Source organism: Micropterus dolomieu, linkage group LG14, assembly GCF_021292245.1.
Source record: "Micropterus dolomieu isolate WLL.071019.BEF.003 ecotype Adirondacks linkage group LG14, ASM2129224v1, whole genome shotgun sequence".
Classification (NCBI taxonomy): domain Eukaryota; kingdom Metazoa; phylum Chordata; class Actinopteri; order Centrarchiformes; family Centrarchidae; genus Micropterus; species Micropterus dolomieu.
Genome location: NC_060163.1, coordinates 15,170,640 through 15,194,665, shown reverse-complemented (window position 1 = coordinate 15,194,665; position 24,026 = coordinate 15,170,640). Strand labels below are relative to the sequence as shown.

Here is a 24,026-nt window from a genome sequence, read left to right as displayed (position 1 = left end):
ACGACATTTTCAGCGTTGGTTATTTTACATGACAGATTTCTGTAGATGTGTTTTTGTCAGAGTAACTCTCACTGGTTTGAAGTGGGAGAACTCATCTGGAAAAAGGGGACGTCACACACTTCTGTGATAACGCCTGTGGGGCCGTTTGCTCATGTTTCCAGGCTGCCATCAGTCAAATCAGATCAAACCACACCCACACAGTCTTGATGAAGCCTATTTTTAATTTTAAATAAAATTTTAATAAATAATATTTAAGGATAATCTTTTCTTAAACTTTGATTGCTAATTTAGTCATGAATATTTAATGTTGCTGAGAAATACTTTTATATGTAAATTTAAATGTATCTAACATTTTCTGGGGTTTGTAAGGTAAAATATTGTAGCTTAGATTGTACTCGCAAGCTGGCAACAGAAAAAAAAAAACTAAACAAGGAAACGTGTTTTTTTTTTTTCTGTTCTGTTTTATTTTTTTTTTTTTTACATGCACACCTTCCAAAAGTGAAACCTTGGGGAGTTCACTGACTAGCTTTTACCTTTGGAGGCTATTTAAATCAAATAAACAAGTGTATAATTGCCACCCTGTTCAGTGTGTAAGGGACTCACGTTATTGTCTTCAGTGGTGCGAGCTCTCATGGGGCCCTGGTGGTTTGGCCCATTCACCACATCACCTTTAACTTCATAGAGACTCTGTTTGGGGAAGAATAAAAAACAAAATTACCTCAGCATATGTGAATTAAGTAAGTGAACCTCAAGCACAATGGTATAAGACCTTTCCTGTAGCTATAAGCTTTTAAGTAATAAAGCAGTTATTCACCCTCAAAAAGCTAATAATATTTGATATTTGTTTTAAGGATCAGATACGGTCCTAAGAGTACACTGAACACACTTCAGTTTGACAGAGTTCATCTTATAATTGTTGATACATACAATATACGATGCATAGAAATGCTTATAAACTGGCATGGACGACGGAGCAATTGTTTTAAATTAATGGAGATATTAAACAAAGCCTGGCAAAGGATTATACTTGCATAGCACAGACCCAGATGCAGGGATTGCTACAGCAAATGGATGACAAATAATTTATGAGGTATCACAGGGAACCACATGGAGAGATTCATCACGCAGGAGCCTTAATTCAATATCGAGACATACAGAGATGTAGCAGGAAATCAACGGCGAGCGTACCTCATCTAAGAGCTTCTTTTGTTTGAAGCACTCTGATATCCCTGCGGAGAGGAAATAAGAAACATATGAGCTTATTGTCAGAAGCACAAACACTATTCTGGTGGCTACTGTATTATGTAACGCTCCTTTTATTCCAGCCTATGCCTCCACATCATGCTGTTTTGTATTTAGAGTAATTGTTGGCAGCTCATCAGCGATGGAGCTTGACAGAAAAGTGAGTCAGGACTTACACTGGAAGCTCACCACCCACTTCCTGCCTGCAATGCCAAGGAAATACTTCAGCGTGCGCTCACATACCAGTTGTTCATCTGTCAGAGAAAAGAAAAGAAACAGATGTGTGACAACATGTGCTAGTAGTACACGTACGTACATAAACACACCTTGAGTTGAAATGATGATAAATGAGGTATAATGGTTCCTATTACAGATGGTCCATTAGTTAGTTAGTTAGTTTGTGAGGTTGAGAACCTTGAGGTCAATCCTTGTTTAGCATGTGTCTTACTTTTAGGAAATACTCATTTTTATTTTACAGAATGAACACACCTTGTAGTATGCAGACACAAACAGACAATATGTGTAGAAAAGAATAAATGCATCCTCTTAGAGACCACGCTGAAAGCTTTAATGCTATGCAAAATAAAGCACAAACTATACAGCTGTAACTACTGCCAACTCTTCCCTGAAATTACTTTTTTACTATGTTATCATTTATGCTACTTATAGGGTAATTTCTCTATTTTTCAACCGTATGTTACCATGTTTTTATGTTTATGTGATGTGACTAATGGGGGACAATATTTTTGTTGAAATTGGTTCAGTATTGATCAAGACAGTCAGCTGAAGCAAGACAGGGAAGCAATGTAATTCCTCTGGGAAATTGGGCGCCGTCAAAGTACGTCCACTAAAGTGCTTGTTTTTGCCACTGACAGGCTCAGATTGTTATTATAAGTGTCTGGCAACTTTGTGGGAAGGATTCCCTCTATTTTTATTTTAAAGAGTAAGATCCTTTTTGTTTAACCAGAAACAGCCGCGATATATCTCTGTTCAAAGTCACCAGACGCTCTTGATCAGTAATTTGGTCGCAGACCACAGGAGTTGTTGGTCTACCGCTACCTCGGCCTGTTAGTTTTCGTGATTGTATGACTTTGGTATTTTAAAGGGTTTGGTTTTTTGATTTGGCAACTGTAGAGCGCTCGCTCAATACTAGACCAATTTAAAAAAATAATAGTTGTCCCCATTATTCACTTAAATTAAAAATACCAAAGTTACCCTTTACATTTTCATTACTTAGGTAAAGAATGACGTGCTTTTCCACACCAACAACCTTTACAGTGGTACAGCGGTTTACATGTACTTTGTAGGCAGTGGCCATTACCACAAATACAAAATCAATGCCCACGATAAGACAAGAAAGATCAAAACATGGGTGTTGACAAATCACCCCATCATTTTCAATGATCAGATGGATGAATACAGAGAACGTCAAGAATGTACTCTTGTGTAGGAATGGGTTTTTGAAGCATCAACAGTTCTTTTAAATGGCATCAAACCATTTAGGAATGAACACTAAAAGAGTGAATACCCTCACAGACATTCTTCCGTCAAGAAATATATTAATTATCTATTGATTTGTATTCCAGGCAAAAGTCAAGTGCATGTTATCGATGCACCTCAAACATAACTTCATTTCAAATGATTATTATTTTCTGCTAAAGGTGAGAAGGGGACACCTCCTGCTCCTTTCCAACCTTTAACCACAAAGATCAAGAGGCCCGATGTTCCCATTTTTTGGTTACCCGGGAAACAGCTGCCATTAGAAAAAGGGCTTCTTAAACAGTGACAGTTAATGTGGTGCTTTGGAGACAGCGAGCTCTGAAATTAAAAATAATCTATCAGAGAGGGTAATTAGCAACAAGCGGATGAATGGAGGAGAGAGTGAGTGGGTGAGACAGAAACGGCGAGCTTATCTCTGAGGAGCGCTTTAAAAAGACGCACAAAACAAGCTGCAACTACATGTAAAAAGAAAATGTACTTGGGGAAAGTCAAATGTTCCTGCACAAGAAAAAATATTATATATTATATATATTATATAAAACGGGACCTTGGGAGATTAAAAGTGGAATTTTCAATAGCCAATTTAATAGATTCACTGTATATCAACCACTTAGTTACAGTCTTCACTAAAAGTACATTATTGTCATATCTTCACGCTTCCTCTACGTGAGCATACTCACCTGTGTGCATTATAATATGGGTCACCTCTGGAGTCACCTGGGAAACCACACGGACACCAACTCGCTTGGCAAACTTTTTCACCATTATCTATAGGCAACAACATCTGATTGGTTAATGTATCCTACCATGCAAAGGCACTAAAATAAACACATTCATTGATTGAATGGGTGAATGCCCACCTGTTCATTGGGGTCTAACCCAGATGTCACTAGCACCATCTTAGCTTTACTTCTATCTCTCAGAGGAGTGTTATTTTCTTTGTCTTCTTGTGCATCTGATTGTGAACCATCATTCTTTAAAGTTTTGACTGCTGAACTTGAACTAAGTGTCTTGGAGGCTCCGGTGCCTGTTACATTGTTTCCTTTGTGCGTGGATCGCTGCATGGCTGAAGAGAGAGAGAAAACAAACAAATAAAAATACAGAGTCACATACAGACAAAACCTAATCCAATCTGACCCAATTCTCAGTTCAAAAGAACTCTCCTCAACTCAGTCAAACTAATCTTTGCTGGCACGTTAAAAACATTTTGAGAAGCAGTGAGGCAGTTTCCATATATAGACCTCCATTTATGTACTCTGGGAATCATTGTGGAGGATCAAGTGTGGAATCATGAGATTATCAAGAAAAAATGTTTCTTTCAGCTCATGTGCTCCTGGATGACTGAAATGTTTTTAATCTTTCATAGAAATACACAGTTACACTTGTTAAACTTTCTTGCATGTGTCACATTCTGTCCAACATTGCATCCTTACACATCTCTGCGGTGGGCTGGGGGGCCCCTTTGCCATCAGACGGTCCTATGCTGGGCTCTCGTTCTGCTTCAGGCACAGCTTTGCTGCAAGAGAGAGACGTGTACATTAACTTCTGTGGAGCACTGAAGGAAAAATGAGACAACATGGTGCAGTGCAGGCAATAAGTATTAGGACAGTGACACACTGCTGTTGTGGTGGCTCCTGCCCAGAAAGTCTAAAATAAAACAATAACTATATGATTAAAGTGCTGACTCAGCTGTAAGTTGAAGGTGTTTGCATCCACATTAGATATCAGTGTAGAAATCGTATCCCTTTTTATACAGCCTCCTGCTGTAAGGGGCAGAAAGTAAGTAGTCAAGGCAACATACACCATGGTTGCAAATCCTTTGCCAAGTCAATGATTCAGTAAAAAGAAAAATGGGTTGTATTGTATCTATGTTTAGGGTTATTATTAAAATACACGTTTAACAAGTTAAACTCTTTTTAAAAAGATAAACGCCTAACGGCACAGAACACAGGCCCCTCTCCAAATTGGACACACTTTGGCACATAATAGCCGACTATACAGTAGATAGAAAAAGTCTACACACCCCTGTTAAAATGCCAGGTTCTTCTGATGTAAAATAATGAAAGATAAATCATGTCAGAACTTTTTCCACCTTTAATGTCACCTATAATGTTAACAATTCAATTGAAAAACAAATTGAAATCTTTGAGGGGGAAAATTGAAAAATAAAAACCCTCAAATAACCTGGTTGCATAAGTGTGCACACCCTTAGACCAATATTTTGTTGAAGCACCTTTTGATTTTATTACAGCAGGCAGTCTTTTTGGGTAGGAGTCTATTAGCATGGCACATCTTGATGTGGCAATATTTGGCCACTCTTCTTTGCAAAGGCGCTAAAAATCTGTCAGATTGCGAGGACATCGCCTGTGCACCGCCCTCTTCAGATCACCCCACAGATGTTCAATTGGATTCAGGTCTGGGCTCTGGCTGGGCCATTCCAAAACATTAATCTTCTTCTGGTGAAGCCATGCTTTTGTGGATCTGGATGTGCGCTTTGGGTCGTTGTCATGCTGAAAGGTGAACTTCCTCTTCATCTTCAGCTTTCTAACCGCCGCCTGAAGGTTTTGTGCCAAAACTGCCTGGTATTTGGAACTGTTCATAATTCCCTCCACACTGACTAAGGCCCTGGTTCCAGCTGAAGAAAAACAGTCCCAAAGCATGATGCTGCCACCACCATGCTTCACTGTGGGTATGGTGTTCCTTGGGTGATGTGCAGTGTTGTTTTTACACCAAACATACCTTTTGGAATTATGGCCAAAAAGTTCTACCTTGGTTTCATCAGACCATAACACATTTTCCCACATGCTTTTGGGGGACTTGATGTTTGTTTTTGCAGACTTCAGCTGTGCTTGGATGTTTTTCTTTGTAAGAAAAGGCTTCCGTCTTGCCACCTTACCCCATTCATATGAAGAATACGGGAGATAGTTGTCACATGTACCACACAGCCAGTACTTGCAAGAAATTCCTACAGTTCCTTTAATGTTGCTGTAGGCCTCTTGGAAGCCTCCCTGACCAGTTTTCTTTTCGTCTTTTCGTCAATTTTGGAGGGGCATCCAGTTCTTGGTTAAGTCACAGTTGTGCCATATTTTCTCCACTTGATGATGACTGTCTTCACTGTGTTCCATGGATATCTAATGCTTTGGAAATTCTTTTGTACCCGTCTCCTGACTTATGTCTTTCAACAATGAGATCTCTTTGATGCTTTGAAAGCTCTCTGCGGACCATGGCTTTTGCTCAGAGATGCAACTAAGAAAATATCAGGAAAATCTTACAGCTGAATGTTATTTGTGATTAATCAGAGTCACTTTAAATGATGGCAGGTGTGTAATGACTTCTAGTTAACCTGAGTTCGAATGTGATTGGTTAATTCTGAACACAGCCACATCCCCAGTTATAAGAGGGTGTGCACACTTACGCAACCAGGTTATTGTAAGGTTTTTATTTTTCATTTTTCCCCCTCGAAGATTTCAGTTTGTTATTCAATTGAATTGTTCACATTATAGGTGACATTAAAGGTGGAAAAATCTCTGACATGATTTATCTTTTCCTCATTATTTTACATCGTAAGAACCTGGCATTTTAACGGGTTTGTAGACTTTTTCTATCCACTGTATGATCATAACAACTTTCTTGGTGTAGTTTCATTTTTATTTATTTATTAATTTTATATTATTTCATTTATTATATTTTTTCAGTCACTGTATAGGGTGTTTATAGTGGTACTCTTATTTTTGAGCTGTATCAAATATTTTACCGACTAACTCGATATAATGTGGGTTTTATTGTTACTGATTCATTGTTTTGTTTTACATTATGAAGTAATTTTTACTTATGTGAACCCGGGAAGAGTAGATGCTACCATGGTAGTGGCTACAGGAGATCCAAATGAATAAATTATCCTGCTGAATAGCAGCTATTTAAACCCAGTCAAATGTTTCATTTCAAATCAAATATGCTTACACTCTCGGCACTGAACTCGGTATTGACAGAAACTCAATATCCATAATATGTCCTTTGTTATTAGTATATGTTTCATATGATTCAAGTTTTGGAAGTTGTCTTCCTTTGTTTTCTTTTGGGTTCATTTCTTCACTCAAAGACTCCTGAAATACTGACAACTGGCAGCGTGCCTCCATTTCATTTCTCTGCACCAAAGTGATAATGGCTCATTGAACGCTCGTCATATACTCCAGTGCCCAATTTCACCAGTATGCCCATGGAGTATATGCTTTTTAATTCAGAACTTGTATATCTGAGGCCTTCTGTGTTTTCATCTGCTGTCTTTTTCCATCTCTCCCTCTCTCTTGCCTGGAGGACAGCACTTAGAACCCTGCAAGGCGAGAGGTTGGGGGAGGGCAGTCAAGCGGTAGAGATAAATTACTGTGGCAACACAAGTTTCCCTCTAAGTGCTCTAAATGACATATAAGAAGGAGTCACTAATGACTTTTTTATTCTCCACAGCATAAGCAGATTCTGGGTTCATTAGTGAGATTATCCGCCTGTCCTCTTGAGATGCATCACCCTCTGAGAACAAGACGAGCAACACACACACACACACACACACACACACACACACACTCGCTAACTTTCTCCTTCAGTCAAAGACCGAAAGAGACCAATTACATGCCACTTGCTCCAGTTATTGTTCTGCTTAATATGGTGGTATTGAAATATAGCTCAATCTGAAATGTATTAATAATGTATACAATCTTTAGAGGGGAGAAATACAACACGCTGAGGCAGATATTATTTCATTCGATTTGTAATTGACGTCAGGCTGGACTTTAAGGATTGTCATGGCAGACTGGTTTACTGGTCTACTGACCAAAAAACAACTTTCTATCAATCAGGCTAGCTGCTTCTAAAAAGCTGAACTAACCGGCTGCAGCTTTATATTTAATGGCCAATCTTTTCATCTATTATGAAGAAGCGTATTTCCCCAAAAGTCCAACTATTGCTTTAAAGTTACATGTACTTTGTCGGCACTGACAATTACCCAAATAAACACTGATGCCCCTGATAGGCCCGGAAAGATCTAAAGTCGCACGTAGACAAATCCCCCTAACATTTTAAATGATATTATCAGTAAGATGAATACAGAGAGTTGCCAACATCAAGAATATCTTCTCTGTAGGAATGAAGACGGTTACCATGTAAAACTGGTTTCAACCTGTCCACTTCCTGGGAATCACTTAGCTGTGATATCATCAGCTCTTTTAATTATTTCCTGCATACTGCAAACAATGACTTCATGTTGGGAATTTGGACAGGCAGCATTCATTCGTAGCTTGAAATATAGTTGTATGTGATGCCTGTTGTTTCTGTCGGATTTTGTTTTGCAAAAGATATTAAGCAATTAAACAAACTGAAGCACACAGATGTACCATTGTATGTACTATTTTTGTACTTTTATATGCTAACAATATTGTGCTATTGTGTGTTGATATATTATTATATTTTCAGTTTTATGTATTACCTATTCAGAATGTATTCACAGTCAAACTATTCTTTCTTTCAAAAATGTTGTAGTTCAAAGTAATAAATTACTAATTTATGAGAACAAGAACATCTTATCAGGAGAGTAAAAATGTCTACATAGAAAAAATTTCTAGCCAGTATTACGAAAAGCTTTACTTACAGGTCTGATCCTTGGACTGTGCCCTGGTCACACGGGAGGGGTCTGTGGGTGTCTGGGCCTGGGGATACAAAACAATCGTCAGCTCTCAGTACTTTCACCAAGCCAATACATAAACTGAACTAAAAAGAAAAGACTTCAGTTTGGGGTTATTGAGGTATGTTCCTCAAAGAAGAAGAAAAGGGTAGTAATCCAGCATCTTTGACCTGCACTTCATATTAAATTGGAACACTGGGTAAACTTTCAGTTTAACATCATGGAAAACTACGGTAATAAAATCTGAAAATATTCAGTGAATTTTGGCTTAAACAGTCATTTACTAAGTTTAATTGTCTAGTCGTGCCAAAAACAAAATTTCTTATCTGCTCACCTGTGGTTTTGCTGCTCTGCTTTGTTTCTGAGGGAACTTCTTTGGTGGGACTTTCTTCTTTCTCTTGAAGCACCTCTGACACCAGAGCCATCAACTTCTCCAACCTCACCAGCTCCTTCTGCATTGCTATCTTTTGCTGAAAGAGGAAGACAACCAAGTAAAGTAGACACACATATAATCACAAATGAGTCATACACTTTAATAGAATACAAAAAAATAGGGGACACATACTGGCTGCCCATTTAGTGTCTTGCAGTGACATATGGAAACAATAACAACTGTCCATCAGTGAGGAGGAACCAGTTGAAGCCAGCTGGTCATTATTGGAAGAAAATGTGTGCTTTTGCAGCCAGACAGCACTTAGTGAGGAGAACGCATGGCAAAATAAGAGAGCGAGAAAGAGATTATATAATATTTAAGAAGTGAAAACAGCTTTTTCATCTGGTGCTGGTTTGGAAGAACAGAGTCCATTCTTTTAAAAGTGAGTGTGCGTTTCAATGCTTCACTGGACTAATACTTTGAATTTCATCCTTTGAGTTAGCAGCACCAAGTGCATTGATTATGTATACAGACACACAAACACGCCTCACAGTAATGCAAAAACTTCCGGACTTTCAGATGTGTGCAATCCTGGGGCCCTTTCTAAACCCAAGGGCGTGAAACTTTAACTCCCAGTCAAATATAGTCGACAGATAAAAGTGAGAGGGCTGGAAGATGGATGAGGTAGAAAATAAGAATCATCTCCTAGGCAGCATTTCCTCCAACGTAAATGAAATGCAATTTAGAAAGCTGCTGAGGGGGACATTTTTTACTGAGCGAGGTAGTCTGTCATCCTGCAGCTGACAGTTTGGTTTGGGTAAGTGTGGTGGCTGCCCTCTCTGGGGCGTAACATGACAGTGCATCACTGTTAGCAACCAGACAGAGTTCAAATATTTCTGTGTTAGAATTAATGGAAAATCTAGTCACAAGGTTGTTCATACGTTGATTTATATTCTTTTTCTACAATAGAGGGAGTATTTATTCACAGCCATGTATAAAAAAAACAAAGTAATTGAGAACATAATCATATTTACCTGTGTGACAAGGACTTCGCTTGAAAATTGTGACGATTCCATGGAAACGCCGGTGTCATTTACTGGAACATCACCTGCAGAGAGAAAAAGATAATCCAATTGCTTTGTGTCTAACTGCTTGAGAATGAGTTTCCTCCCCCACATCCCTCAGACACACACATTGTAACAGTGGGAAACAACAGAGCAAGCACATATTTGGCAGATTAGTAACAAAAGAGGAGACTTACTGTACTGCGTAATCTCAGCAGGCTGCAAACCAAAAAAAAACAAAACAAACAAACAAACAAAAAAACTCAAACTATTTCGGTTATTGAGAATGAACTTACATTCATCTGGCGTGCCAAACAAGTCCACAGACGCTTGGCTGCTGTCAATGCATTCAGGGCTGGGGCACGCAGGTGGACGGCTCAAGTTTTCTGCCGCATCAGCTTTAACGCCCCCACATCTGTTGTTAGCTTCACCGGAGTCTCCCTGATCCTGGGTAACAGCAGAGGGAGGGGCTGACATTCCAAAAATTTCAGTCAATGTCGGTAATCCCTCTCCGCTGCAATCTGACTCCGATGAGGATTCGAGCCTCTGGGCCCTTGTCCTCTTCCTGGGCATGCTCTTGATGGAGGAATGGGCGCTGAGCTGTCCGCTACTGCCGCTGTACGATTTCGCCTCGTGGACGATTTGTACAACTGGTATTCCAAGGCCATCAGGGGTTAAAGAAGATTCTGTGTTTAAAGATTGTTCGGCGGCGTTGCCCGAGTGTTTCCCACTGGCGGCTGAAACGCTGTCTCTCATCTCCTCCACTCTGCCAGCGTCTCTCACGGTACAATCAAGGCGATTCTCTGTGATTGTAGAATACTTTGAGGGTGCATTTAGCTTCTCGTGTTCAACGGCTGTGAAGAGCAGCCCAGAATCTACTACCTGAGGCACAACAGAAAGATGAGGACTTTCTCTTTCACACTTTGAGACTTTATTTGGAGTAAGGGCACTGCTAATGCTATCCCTGGAGATGCAGTGACCAACAGCAATGTCCTGACTTGAACAACTGCTCTCAGGGATCGAGGCTTCTACCACCACTTGATCTGGTTTCTCAACAAATCTTTTTCTTGTCAGGCCGGGTGAGATGGAAGGGGAGATCAAATCACTACAAGATGAGTTTTCATTGTCTCTCAATGCCTCTTGGTTTGTGATTCTAGATGTCTTTTTATGGATCTGATTTTTTGCAGATCCAACACCAGAACAAACGCGCTGGTTCTCCTCTGTTTTGGCACCCTGCATGTTTTCTTCATCTACGCTACGGCTCCTTTTCACGTTTGGACCTCCCAGGTGGAAGGATTTCCGTTTAGTGGCTTTGAAGCTCCACAGCAGTTGCTCTGTGTCCACCTCGCTGTCATTCTTTTCCTCCTCGTTTTCTGTTCCAGCGCATTTAGTCTCACAAGCGGAGGTCTCCAGCTGAATATTGTTTGGGAAATTACTCTTTGGACTGTCACTTTCAAGCGTAGCATCTAGCACACCTGCTTCAGTTGGACTTGTAGAATTTGGGACCACGGAGGCATAACAAGCAGCGCTATCTTCAGACACAGTTTCAGCATTTGGCACTTCAGCATTTTCTGTTGATTTCAAATAAGACGTCCTCACACCAGAGTCCATGTTTTCTATTCCTCCTAAGTCTTGATCACAAATACATCCATTTCTTTCAGCTCCCTTTGTCATGTTTCCATGCTTAGGTGATGTCGTCTTATCCAATGTTCCACCTTTGGCATCCTCAGATTGCTTTGCAGCATTTCTGTCTTTTTCAGGTATATCGCCTCTCAAATTTGCTTTCTTGTGTCCTTCCTGGACTTCCTCTGCGAAGAGTTGAAGTCTTCTACTTCTCCTGTTGCTCCTCGTGACAGGGATTTCTTGGTCCTCGCTGCTAGGGTAATTCTCAATATGAACTTGGACTTCTTCTGACCTTGGTCTAGTCTTAGAACTGGTTTCTTCATTTTGAACTCCAACCAAAAGAAGGGGTTTTGGCGCTCTAGCAGGCTTGCCTTTTTGTGACCTTATGCTTTTACCTTTCCTCTTGTCAGTTTTCTTTTCCTCAGTACTTTCTGACTTTGCCTTAGCTTGCTCTTGCAAATCGCTGTCGAACTGCTGCAGAGTATCACACATCCTTTTCTTTGACTTTCCTTTGGGTTGCTGTTGTCTAACATCAGACGAAGGACACAGAATCTCATCTTCGCCATTTTCCTCTGCTTCTTTAAAAATGTCACTGCTGGTGTTCTTTACTTCATCTATCACTTGTTGCTCTTCTTCCATGTCACTTTCATCTTTATCTCCAGAGCTGGATTTAGCAGGAGTGAGAGTGTTTTTCTTCTTTCTTTTGGAAGCTGTCTGGGTTTCTTTAATTGTTGGTGGTTCAACAAATACATTAAGCGGAAGAGAGACGCTCCTGTTCCCTCTTCGCTCTCGTTTGTAGACGGCCCCGAACACCTGCTCCTCAAGGGCTTTGGCCCGATCCGCTCTCCTAGGATTCACATCACTATTGTGTTGCTTGACATCTATTGTTGAAGAGGAAGAACAGCTGTCAGAGTCCTCGGCGTCATCGTTGGGTTTCTCTAACTCGAGACTTCCTTCAGTTGGAACTTTCATGAGCCACTCGGCGACTTTCTCTAGACTTTTCTTCTGTTTGTGGTCAAGAATCTTGTCATTATCCTTTTTCGGTTTCTTCCTTAAGGACTTTCTTAAAGGTCTGTGTTCAGTCTCGTCTGGGATTGATGAAGGACTGTGCATTTTCTTGTCAGAAGTTGGCGGCGCCTCTCCAAGGCCACTGTTCAGGCCTTCATTTTCTGTTGTCAAAGGACTTGTGTCTTCAAGCTCCATAAGTCTTGCGTACCCATTCTGGGCTAAAAGAGGAATGGGGAAATGACAAATAATTAACCTTTTGGAAGACAACACACTTTTAATATGAATAATGTGTACCGCATTTACCACCGCATACAGTCAGTTTAAATAAGGGTAAATCTGCCAATTAATTTGATATTAATTTAATAGATGAAAAGATGCATCACCATACAAGGCGTCAAGATTTTACCTGCTACAGTTGAGGAGCAAGACCTTGGAAGATCATAATTGTTTTCCGCATTGTCCCAGTAAAGGCCAGGTGTCTCTCCAGATGACACATCATGACAGTGTTTAGTAGCTTCAGCATCTGTGGCTCTTCGTAGAGAAAAATACAGGTGAAAATTCAAAGGGAGCTACTATTGTGAATAAATTTGCATTTGTGGTACTTCAGATGACAGAAAACTTAAATGTTACTGTTCAAATGTCTTACCCTGCTTGTCTGTTTTGCTGGGGCATACCAGTTAAGTCTGAAATCATAAAAGTGATGTTATTAGATGATGTACTGTAAGTTCATTTTACAAACTAATTTTAAGAGGTCTGTGATGTGATATAGTCTTACAGTTTGTGCCAGTGTCATGTTCATATGCCTGTATCATGTCCTGCAATCCTACTACAAGTCTCTGAAACCCAGGGCTCTCCTGTAAGCTCCTGTATAAGTGAAAAAACACACTTATGCTTATGCAAGTATAAGTAAAAACAACAAATCAGTGTTATTTTATCATCTTATTGATTTTGTCCAACCTTTTAGTTATCTTGGCTTTACACACTGGACAGTTAGCCCTGTTTTGTTTGGTGTTTTCCAAAAGCTTCATCATACAAAATCTAAAGAAAAAGAAAAAAAAAAACACACATACTGTTTGTGAGTGCATGCAAAAAAACACCAAACTAAAATATCAGTTTCTTTAACAAAATAAGGAATAATCAAATGTTATGTACTTGCAAAACTGATGGTCACACTTAGTAGACACAGGTGCAGTCATTAAATCCAAGCTAGATGTAAATGACAGTATGAAGTAATTAGACAAACAAACTTAAAAATAATGTAGATGCAACAGATTTTGCTTTTTCAACTTCTTGGTGTGAATGACTCACCATATGGGACACTGCAGAGTCTCCCAAAGGACTGAAATCCCCCTTTTGATATCTGTGGCGTTTGGGGTTTTCATGGTGATGTTTGAAAAAAAGCTACAAAGGAACACACAGAGGTTGTAAACAATACACTACTTTACAGGCTTTAACAACCAACAACAAAACACAGTGAGCCTGTTACTGGTAGAGTCGGAATTTGATGCTATTTAGCTATCCTTATAAGAAATACAACTTAATTCAGAGATGAAAGTTTTTGCTGTCTAAATAAAAAAAATAAAAATGACTATACAGAGCACTGTAATGTGACTGGCATCAACATGACACACCTGAACCAATACTTAAATATATAAGCTGATAATAGACGTTGGTCTTTTTATTGCGGTTATATGTCCTATTGTTGACTGAACGGTGAATTACTCAATCTGACCTTGTCATGTCTTTGCGATTATGACAACCCGCTGCAGTAAAATTATGAGAGTTATGTGTACTTTGGTCATGTCACATCTATTGTACACACATATTGTATTGTTATCCAGGTAGCCAGCTATTATGTGTCAGGCTTATGCTCATAAACTAGTTATACAGTACTAAGTCCTACTTGCTGAAACACATTACGTTAATAATGTCTACACATTATTTATAATAGGATAATATAAGCTTCATCAATGCAAATGTTTAGTGGGGGTCTTGTAAGCTTATCTGTGGATATCGTTAGCTGACATAACGTTACTGATAATCAACACTGGTAGTAACGTTAAAGCAGATGAAGATTAATATTACGCCGAGATCAGTCAGCATTAACACACATTGGCAACGTTTGGTAAGGATATTGTACAGTTACAAAACAGAGTTTAGTGTAAGTATCTTAAGTTGGCAGCTAACTAAACATCATGCAGACTCAGCTGCTAAGATTTGTTTTGGGAGGTTAACTTCCACAACCAACACAGCCCTCCTGACTTTCTGACTTCTCAGATTAAGACAATCGACGTGAAACTTCGGCAGACCAATACATCAGTACATCACCATTTTTAATGGCTATGACTAGTTGTAAAATTATATTTATACATATATTTCCAAATGTACCTTGTTTTCTTAGATTTTGGAGTTAACTCAGGGGCCATCCGCTTCAGTTTTCCCGCAACTATCGTCTTCTTCTACTTATTTTTAACGGCGGCATCTAGTGTCACAGCGCCGCCTTCTGGGCCGGAGAGTGACACATACTGCACAGAACTGTCTAACAATGTACTTTCATCCTACTGTTGTTTGGGTTTCTCCACTTACAGAAAGTGTAAGCTTGGGGGGCACAGCGATACATAAATGAACAAAGTGGGAAGAACACGAGTCTCATACTCTTGGAGTTGTGGGTTTGATCCTCGCAAAGACCAATTTTTTAAAATCTTTTTCATTATACTCTTCAACAAAGTTCTAATGAAGAGACCAGCGACTGGTCCACATCCATCAACCTATGGACATTTCATTTCCCCATCATTCCGAGTCAGAGGAAATTTCTGTGAAAACAACATTCCTGAGAGCCTAACTAGAGAGAGTGATGTGATTACTACATTTTACAGTGTAACCTGATAATGAGAGAGTAATCCCATTACTGTGTTTGACACATTGTAACCTGATGACTAGAATAATCTGGTTACTAGTTTCACAATGAAACATGATAACTAAAGAGTTATTTGATTACTGTGTTTGACACACTGTAACCTGATGACTAGAGAGAAATCTGATTACCACGTTTCACACAGTGTAACCTGATAACGAGAGTAATCTGATTACTGTGTTTCAAGCAGTGTAACCTGATGACTAGAGAGTATCTGATTACTGTGTTTCAACAGACTAACCTAATAATAGAGAGTAATCTGATTACTGTGTTTTACACAGTTTTACCTGATAACTTTAGGGTATGAGTTAGAGAGATCTTAAATCGGCCCCCCACATTTCGTACAGCTACGTAAAACATACGGCAGGGGTTGCTTCATTGAAATTTTGTAGGAGGCGCTAGTGAGCCATTTTTTCACAACCTTGCAGCGCAACCATATTAGACAACAAAGAACACCCCTTCTGACATGCGTGCCAAGTTTTGTGAGGTACATCCCTAGCCATGTGAAGTCTTAAAAACCTCACTATGGACATTTTTGTCCTAATGCGCTATGTGGGGTATAAATATAAATGAGGCATAAGAGGTAAAGTTTGAAACATGTCCTTTCCTGATTCCAGTAGTTGGCACTATCACTGTGACCGGACATTGACATGTAAGTCTCTAAGCGGTTGACATGTGAAGTTTGGGACAACTGTGACCGTGTCTAGGCCATTTACATGCCACTTTCTTTTTTATGGCGAAACATCAAAATTCAACACCATGCCATGGACATGCCGTTTGAGCTATCAAAAAAAGCTTTGCAATTTAACATCGCAAGTCTCTTAAGATGGCGCTCTCCACATTTGAAGTCGATCAGGTTAAAGCTCTAGGAGGAGTTTGTTAAAGTACGGAGAGTTTAAAATGGATAACATTTCAAAAATAATTCAAAATGGCCGACTTCCTGTTGGGTTTAGGGTATGGCTCCAAAAGGCTTATTTTTAAGTCTAGAGATGATACATCAGTCTCCTGAGGTTCGTACAGCTAGTTAAAACATACAGCAGGGGCTGCTTTGTTGAAATTTTGTAGGGGGCGCTATTGAGTTAATTTTCCACAACCACGCCCCCAAACCATATCAGCTAATACAAAGCAACCCTTCTGACGAACATGCTAAGTCTCGTGAGAGTTCGACTATCATTCTTGTTCGAAACATTACCAGTTTGAGTGTAGCTGCAAAGTTTTGTGGCTCTTTGAGCATCCGAAGTGCCTCAAACATCTGTTTAAATAATTGAAAATGATGCAGGAAGTGCAAAATGGCTGACTTCCTGTTGAGGAAAATCTCATAACAGAAACAGAAATGTGTTCTTTGTAATAAAGGCAGTAATCCCACCAAATCTAGTCAATCAATAGTGTTTGTTTAGTGGCGCTATTGAGCCCCCTGGCCACGCCCGACAGTCACTGCAGAACACTGGATTTCCCACCAGAACTAAGCTGTGTGCAAATTTTGTGAGGATTCAAGTATCCTAAGACCATGAAAAATTAGTATCCCGGGGAGAAAAAAAAATCAGAGCAAAAACAATAGGTTCCTTGCACTTTCGTGCTCGGGCCCTAATAAAAATCAGAGCAAAAACAATAGGTTCCTTGCACTTTCGTGCTCGGGCCCTAATAAAAATCAGAGCAAAAACAATAGGTTCCTTGCACTTTGTGCTAGGACACTGTTTCTGCCATGTTTCTGCCGTTGCACTTTCGTGCTCGGGCCCTAATTAATTGTAGGCCTGTATTAAAGTAACATAAGGCCACAACAAAACATGAAACAAATTGAAATACAGTACACAGTCTGATTATATAGTGATTATAGTGATCAACCAGTAAAGCTCAGATAAAATGTTAATTGGAATTTTCAAAGGGTTAATTTTAAAGTGCAATAACTGCAAGATCAATCAATCACATATCACCTTCTTTTAGATCTTCAAGAACCTAAAAACTGGACTTTGGGAGACTTTGGGAGACTTAAAAACATTAAGTGGCAGAAAGAGCTTAAATTAGTTTTTCATCTTTGGTGCATAAGTTCCTGAATATGCATGAGATGTACAAAGCTAATGCTGCTCTGATGGATTAAGGGCCAGTACACTAATATGCAACAATTTAGATCAACAGGTGTTACAACAAATTCTATGACTTATCAGATTCTGTGATCTGATTGAGCTAGATTTTTTTAACTATACTGCCACTTCGAATGTTTTTATTAGCATATACTGCATTTTTACAGCTTTCACCAAAATTTGTGTGATGGGTCACAGAATGAGGCGTAACACTAGTTTAAATGTGCCTCAAAAATCCCACAAGTGTCATATATTATTCGTTCCTGTCTTTCTGTGTTGTAAAACTAATGTTTTTCCTCCAAGCTGGTCTTTTGGAGGGGTTTTCCCACGTGACTGTCACGCTTTTAATTTGTCGTCACATCCGCCGTAAACAACAATAAGGAAGTCCCGAGGTGCAAAATGGAGCAGTCACGCGAAATAGATTAGAAGTGTTTCTTATTTTCAACGTGTGCAAAGCGGGCCTATTATACAGTAATTTTCGTTCCTCACAAGCGACAGTGAGTCCATCTTACGCCGTTCACGAACGTAACGCACAAGATAGCTGCAAGGCTAATGCTAGCAGTTTAGCCAAACAGCTATCTAGTTAGCAAGCTAACGTTATATACTGTGTTGCGTTAACTTTTAGACTTTAAAACAAATGTTTTAGCTGTTTACGTCGTGGTTTTATTTCTTTACGTGTCTTCTTGTAGCTAAGTAAGCAATGGAGGGCTCCAAGTCGTCGAGCACAACCATGCAGGTCAGTTTCGTGTGTCAGCGGTGCTGTCAGCCACTCAAACTGGACACGTCCTTCAATGTGCTCGATCGGGTCACAATCCAGGAACTTATTGGTATGTATAACCACACGATCCAACCATGGGTGCTGTGAAATGTACGCAACGTTTAGACGATGTTAGTGTAATGGCGTTTAAAGTGCTCAGTCTTGTGTGTCCCTCTGTCCTCCTCAGCTCCGTTGGTCACTGTGACCCCCAGTAAACAGGCCGACAGCACTGAGGCGGGGGCAGCACCAGAGGTAATTAGGTACAGCAGAAAACATACATCATACATATATGCGACTGTTAGTTGTCTACAACTGTGATGCTCTCACGACCTTCTGTAGGATGTCAGGACAGCACAATTACACTGAATGCGACAGCAAGTATGTATGTATATATATCACATCGACCTTCAACATAGGGAATAATAATTTACTCCCGCACTCTGCTCATTGCACTGTTGTCTCGATCTGTCTACAATGTTGTTGTTTTGGTTAATGGTGAGTATATGTGTGTTCTGTAGTCTGTGTCTGATTATTGATTCTATGAGTAAGAACATTGTGAGCAGTATATAGTTTAGATTAAAATTCCTCATACAGGTACACATACCTGGCAAATAAAGCTGATCCTGGTTCTTAAGTTACTGACATTCATGTAGGCTGTTGTGTTGTGCAGCTACTTTCACCAGCAACCCATCATTCTTGTTGAGTATAACCACTATATCTACTCATATGAAAGTTATTTGATAAAACTGTGCAGGGTGCAGGTTTTGCCAGGAGAGTCATTAAAAAATTTAGTTCCTAAAAAAAAATATTTTTAATTTGTGAAACAGGTGGGGAAAAAAGTTTTGAATGGATTACTTATCCAGGTTAGGATTCATGTTTTTCCTCCAGGTGAAGCACTGATTAAAACACACTTCTGGTCAAGAGAATGACGTGACAGATGTGTAGCGTGACATAATACAAAACAAAACAAATTTTTAACACACAATAAAAGTGTTTAGAGTGCATGGAGACATTAAAACTCACCTGGAAGACAACATGAATGCTAATAGTCCTTTTCAGAACATGGGGTAGTGCTGCTCTTCAGCTTCTTGTGGCCAAAATGAGTATTACAACAACACCTGACAAAAATGATCCTGACAAAATACAAGTTTTTTCACCTGAGGGACACTATGACAACTACATTAATAACTACAATCCATACCTACTTAACTACAGAAATCCTGGGAGGAATTTAAGTTCCTGCAGTGCTCAGTGTTTTCCTTGGAAACATCATGTTTCTGTATGTACCTTACCTATATACAGTAAACTGATGTGATGGGACAACACCAAACTTCTTTTTGATTCTGTTTTGAAAAACCCGATGTAATCTGACAAAACTTTCAGAAGACATAAGACTAAAACAATTCATTATTCCGATTCAGCATGTGAAAATATTTTGTTACAAAGCATGTTGGAGTCTCAGAATGACATCTTCTTTCCAGGAGACCTTTGCAGAAAACAAGCAAGATGGAGTGTCGAGAAAATACATCCCTCCTGCACGGTGAGCGCTCACATCTTTTTATTCAGAAAACGGAACTGAATACTGACTACAATTTATATCTGTCAATTGTCTCTTTGTTGACATGTTCCTTTGTCCAGTGAGGTATGCATGGACAGACATATCGTACAAAGTTGACTGAACTGCTGAAACTTCCCCTACAGGATGATGTCCACAGAGAGTGCCAATAGCTTCACACTGATTGGAGAAGCATCGGATGGTGGCACTATGGAAAATCTTAGTCGTAGACTGAAGGTAAGGTAAAATTGAAATTCTATTGTGTCACTTTACTCTGATGGTGTTTTTTGACAAGAATAGCAGACACGTAGGCTGTTGACAGAACAGTTCATTTGGCTGAACTTCAGGTTGTGATCTATGTTGGGATGGTACTTAAAGTGGGACTTAGTGACATGACCAGGTGACAATTTTGTCGTTGATCCTGTCCCACCTAGGTGACCAGCGACCTGTTTGACATCATGTCAGGCCAGACAGACGTGGACCATCCGTTGTGCGAGGAATGTACTGACACCCTGCTGGACCACCTGGACACGCAACTCAACATCACAGAGAACGAATGCCAGAATTACAAGTGAGCTTTTCAATTAAAGAGATTTTCAAGAGACAGAACCTGTGGTTTTTGTTACTCGCTATAAACCTGGTTAGGTTAAAGGACTGAATCCAAATGTCTGCTATGAGCAGTTTGTGTATTTAATAACATATGCTGTAATGTGTTTTCAGACAGTGTCTGGAGCTGCTCTCACACCTGCAGGTGGAGGGAGAGGAGACCCTGCTGGCAGAGCTGCAGCACCTGAAGGAGGAGGAGGAGGCTCTGGTCCAGGAGCTTGAGACAGTGGAGGAGCAGAGGGCTGCTGTGGCCCAGGACCTGGACCAGAGCAGGATCCACTCTCAACAGCTGGACACAGAGGAGCTACAGTGAGTGATGCGAGGGCGATGTAAACAGGTGGCGGGGCTATATAGTAAATGATGCGGCAGCTAACAGCTCATGTCTTTCTGTTGCTTTGTGCTAATAGGTACCAAAAGGAGTACAGTGAGTTTAAACGGCAACAGCTGGAGCTGGATGATGAGCTAAAGAGTGTTGACAACCAGATGCGTTACTGCCAGATTCAGCTAGATCGCCTGAAAAAGACCAATGTCTTCAATGCCACATTTCACATCTGGTAAACATACACACACAAATAATGTGTGCTATTAATAAATAATTTGTTTTTATGTTGACCAGTCAACTCTGACTTAGCAGATATTTCATACAGGCCCCCGGGTAAAAAAGAAACAATCCTCACTGGCTGAGAATCATTTGTTTGTGTTTAGGCACAGTGGGCAGTTTGGTACCATCAACAACTTCCGACTGGGTCGACTACCCAGCGTCCCGGTGGAGTGGAATGAGATCAACGCAGCCTGGGGGCAGACGGTGCTGCTGCTGCACGCTCTGGCCAACAAAATGGGGCTGCGCTTCCAGAGGTACACACACTTGGATTCAGCACTGAATTAGCTGACTATAAAGTTTAAAATGTGTTTTCAGTTGAATCTACATCCGCATATATTCATTTAGTCGTGTGTCCATAAAAATATTTAGTATAATAACCTTTGGTTTGTATTTTGCTCACTTACACATTTACTCCCTTGAACTAATAAGGGCTACTTTAATTCATCTTCTTTGTCAGTTTACAGGTGTTGTTTTTGTTACCTGGTTCTCCATCTCGTGGTTATTTAGATTTGATTATTCAGTGCTATTGTATCTTAGCATATGCTTTCTGTTGCTTTGTTGTTTGTTTGATTTTACCTCAGCTGTTTAGTATGAATGGATCTCTTAAGCTTTATTACAAATATTGTGTAGTTTTTTAGTATTGTTATTCCGGAAGTCAAGATAAAATTAAGCTCAAACTAAACTCCTCTTTTCTCTTCAGATATCGTCTTGTCCCATATGGAAACCACTCATACTTAGAGTCACTGACAGACAAGTCCAAGGTAATACATGCAGTCTTCTCCAGCCCTGGTCCCACATCACTATTTTAATACACCCCCAGGCTCCAGCCCAGTCTTTAATTCTGTCTTGTGTTTGTCCAGGAACTTCCTCTGTACTGCTCAGGTGGCCTGAGGTTCTTCTGGGACAATAAATTTGACCATGCCATGGTGGCCTTCCTGGATTGTGTTCAGCAGTTCAAAGAGGAGGTGGAAAAAGGAGACACTGGCTTCTGCCTTCCATACAGGTCAGATCCCTGCAGACCAGCAGTGTGTGAACATTCTTCTTTATGCTCATTATCCCAGGTGTCATCGCAGCAATTTCAGATGAAGCTGTAAATATTCATGAAGTCTGAATGCAAATGACCTCAACTTATTCTAGAGGGGGTGGGGGATTGTCTTCTTTGATTATGCTAGTGAGGCAAATAAGGGACATTTGGGAAAGCTTTGGCCAGAACCCTTTGAATTATTAAAGCGTGCCCCCCAGTATAACATTTACTAATACACTTACTTATGTAACTAGCCTTATAAAGCTCACAGTACCTCCAACACTCACCTCTGCCAGCCTAAACTAACTCTCTACTGAGTCCCAACAATGTTATAATTATAATATTACATTTTCATGTTCATTTAACTATTCGTATACCACTGTAAGACCTTAAGTAAAACCCTGTAATACAGTATGTACACATACTGCAGGACATAGTAATATGGCTATTAGTTAGAGGGAAATCTGATTTAAACAGCTGCCATCAAACCTTGGAAACAGTTATATATCTTCATATTCTAGTGCATATTTTCTGGTCTGTCCAAAGCTTTGATCTAGATGAACATGTTAAGTATTACTGCTTGGATTGCCATTATGTCATATGATAAAGATATGCATCCCAAAAGGATGATTCCTACTGATGATTCCTGGACTCTGAACCTTCCTATTTCTCTGCCTTAAAGCACAAACGTCAGCTAAGCACAAGAGGTATTTCATAATTGTTATTGGCAAACTGCAAAAATATTTTGTCAGTACATTCATGCCCACAGGGGAAATAGCCCTTTTTAGTTTGAATGACTTAACACCCTCTATTTTCACCCTCAGAACAAACTTTACTTACTTCTAAGGTTCCTAATAGCAAAACCTTCAGTATGCTGGGTGTAATGAGCATTTCAGCCTCTAATCACAAGATCAAGAGTTGTTTAGTATGTACACTAATGTGCCTATCCAGATAATGCCAGATTATAATATTGACACCAGTACTTCCACCAAGGCCTTATTTGATGACTGTAATTCATGTTTTACTCCACATCTCAGGATGGATGTGGAAAAAGGCAAGATCGAGGACACAGGTGGCAGCGGTGGCTCCTACTCTATCAAAACCCAGTTCAACTCTGAGGAGCAGTGGACCAAGGCGCTCAAGTTTATGCTCACCAACCTGAAGTGGGGACTGGCCTGGGTCACCTCGCAGTTCTACAACCGATAAACCTGCTGAACAATGCCTTATGATACGGAGTTTTGCATAGTCGTTTGCCCCTCTGATAAATGGATTTCGTTTGAATCTTACATGGCCAAAGGAAAAGAAATTGTTGTCTGCACCATTTTGGAAGTATTTTCAGTACAAAAAAAAGCATTGAAAAATGTTTAGATCTTCAGTCCCCATTGTCTGTTTTTACATGTTACAAAGAAGGGATCATTTGTATCTATTTTGCTGTAAAGGGGGAAATCATTAATGGTGGACCCACTGTGGAAGCACTGAAGACAGGTACAGGTTGTCGTCTAACCCTTAAAGCAGGCAGAATAAAATAATTACATGCTTATTTTATCACCTGCTTCACTAATTGTCTGGCTTTTTCTGAAAAGCTTTCAGACGAGAATGTAATTTTAAAAATATCTTCAACCAAATTCAGTTGTAACCACTTTATGAAGTTCAAGGTATCCTTGTGCTCTCATCACACTGCACACCTTTGAAATCACTGTATAACATTGCTTTTCAATATTCCAATTACAGAGGCAGTAAGAATATGATGTGATAATTATGGTCAAGGTAGGATTTTTAATACATTAACACGGTTTAGTATTCAGAAGAGTGTCAGTATTTCATTAACCTTGAATGCAGTTATCACATTTGCCAGTTACATACACACTTTACAGGTAAACTGTTGTATTTAGAGGTACACTGATACAGAGCATTTGTGTTTATACTCTGCACTATCACGTGATTTTGTCCATTTTAGATATGGATACTTTTAATGGTGGAGTTTGACTTAAACATTTAATGCTGTGAAAA

General features: G+C 39.8%; 2 protein-coding genes across 5 annotated transcripts in view; one reads left to right on the top strand and one right to left on the bottom strand.

Annotated features, from left to right (window-relative positions):
- The window catches only part of LOC123983062 (breast cancer type 1 susceptibility protein homolog), a 23,463-nt gene extending 8,459 nt beyond the window's left edge, over positions 1-15,004 (bottom strand). The window contains exons 1-17 of the mRNA XM_046069183.1: positions 14,870-15,004; positions 13,790-13,882; positions 13,634-13,687; positions 13,439-13,519; positions 13,257-13,345; positions 13,128-13,164; positions 12,888-13,012; positions 10,147-12,699; positions 9,821-9,894; positions 8,748-8,883; positions 8,381-8,438; positions 4,176-4,258; positions 3,603-3,808; positions 3,423-3,510; positions 1,419-1,496; positions 1,189-1,229; positions 604-687 (exon numbers count right to left, since the gene is read on the bottom strand). Coding sequence (XP_045925139.1) covers positions 604-687; positions 1,189-1,229; positions 1,419-1,496; positions 3,423-3,510; positions 3,603-3,808; positions 4,176-4,258; positions 8,381-8,438; positions 8,748-8,883; positions 9,821-9,894; positions 10,147-12,699; positions 12,888-13,012; positions 13,128-13,164; positions 13,257-13,345; positions 13,439-13,519; positions 13,634-13,687; positions 13,790-13,882; positions 14,870-14,907 — 3,918 coding nt within the window. The 5' untranslated portion in view covers positions 14,908-15,004. The remainder of the gene's footprint in view (positions 1-603; positions 688-1,188; positions 1,230-1,418; positions 1,497-3,422; positions 3,511-3,602; positions 3,809-4,175; positions 4,259-8,380; positions 8,439-8,747; positions 8,884-9,820; positions 9,895-10,146; positions 12,700-12,887; positions 13,013-13,127; positions 13,165-13,256; positions 13,346-13,438; positions 13,520-13,633; positions 13,688-13,789; positions 13,883-14,869) is intronic.
- Positions 10,366-24,026, top strand: becn1 (beclin 1, autophagy related). Of its 4 annotated transcripts, none has more exons than XM_046069188.1 (12): positions 10,366-10,634; positions 18,163-18,300; positions 18,418-18,482; positions 19,712-19,770; positions 19,932-20,022; positions 20,220-20,356; positions 20,506-20,700; positions 20,799-20,945; positions 21,097-21,246; positions 21,693-21,753; positions 21,853-21,995; positions 23,054-24,026. In XM_046069188.1, exons 2-12 carry the CDS (start codon positions 18,174-18,176, stop codon positions 23,220-23,222), a joined length of 1,344 nt encoding a protein of 447 aa, XP_045925144.1. In that variant the 5' UTR covers positions 10,366-10,634; positions 18,163-18,173; the 3' UTR covers positions 23,223-24,026. The 4 variants fall into 4 exon arrangements, with proteins under 4 accessions (XP_045925144.1, XP_045925145.1, XP_045925142.1 ...); XM_046069189.1 differs by lacking the exon at positions 10,366-10,634 and adding an exon at positions 12,858-13,032; XM_046069187.1 differs by lacking the exon at positions 10,366-10,634 and adding an exon at positions 15,596-17,970.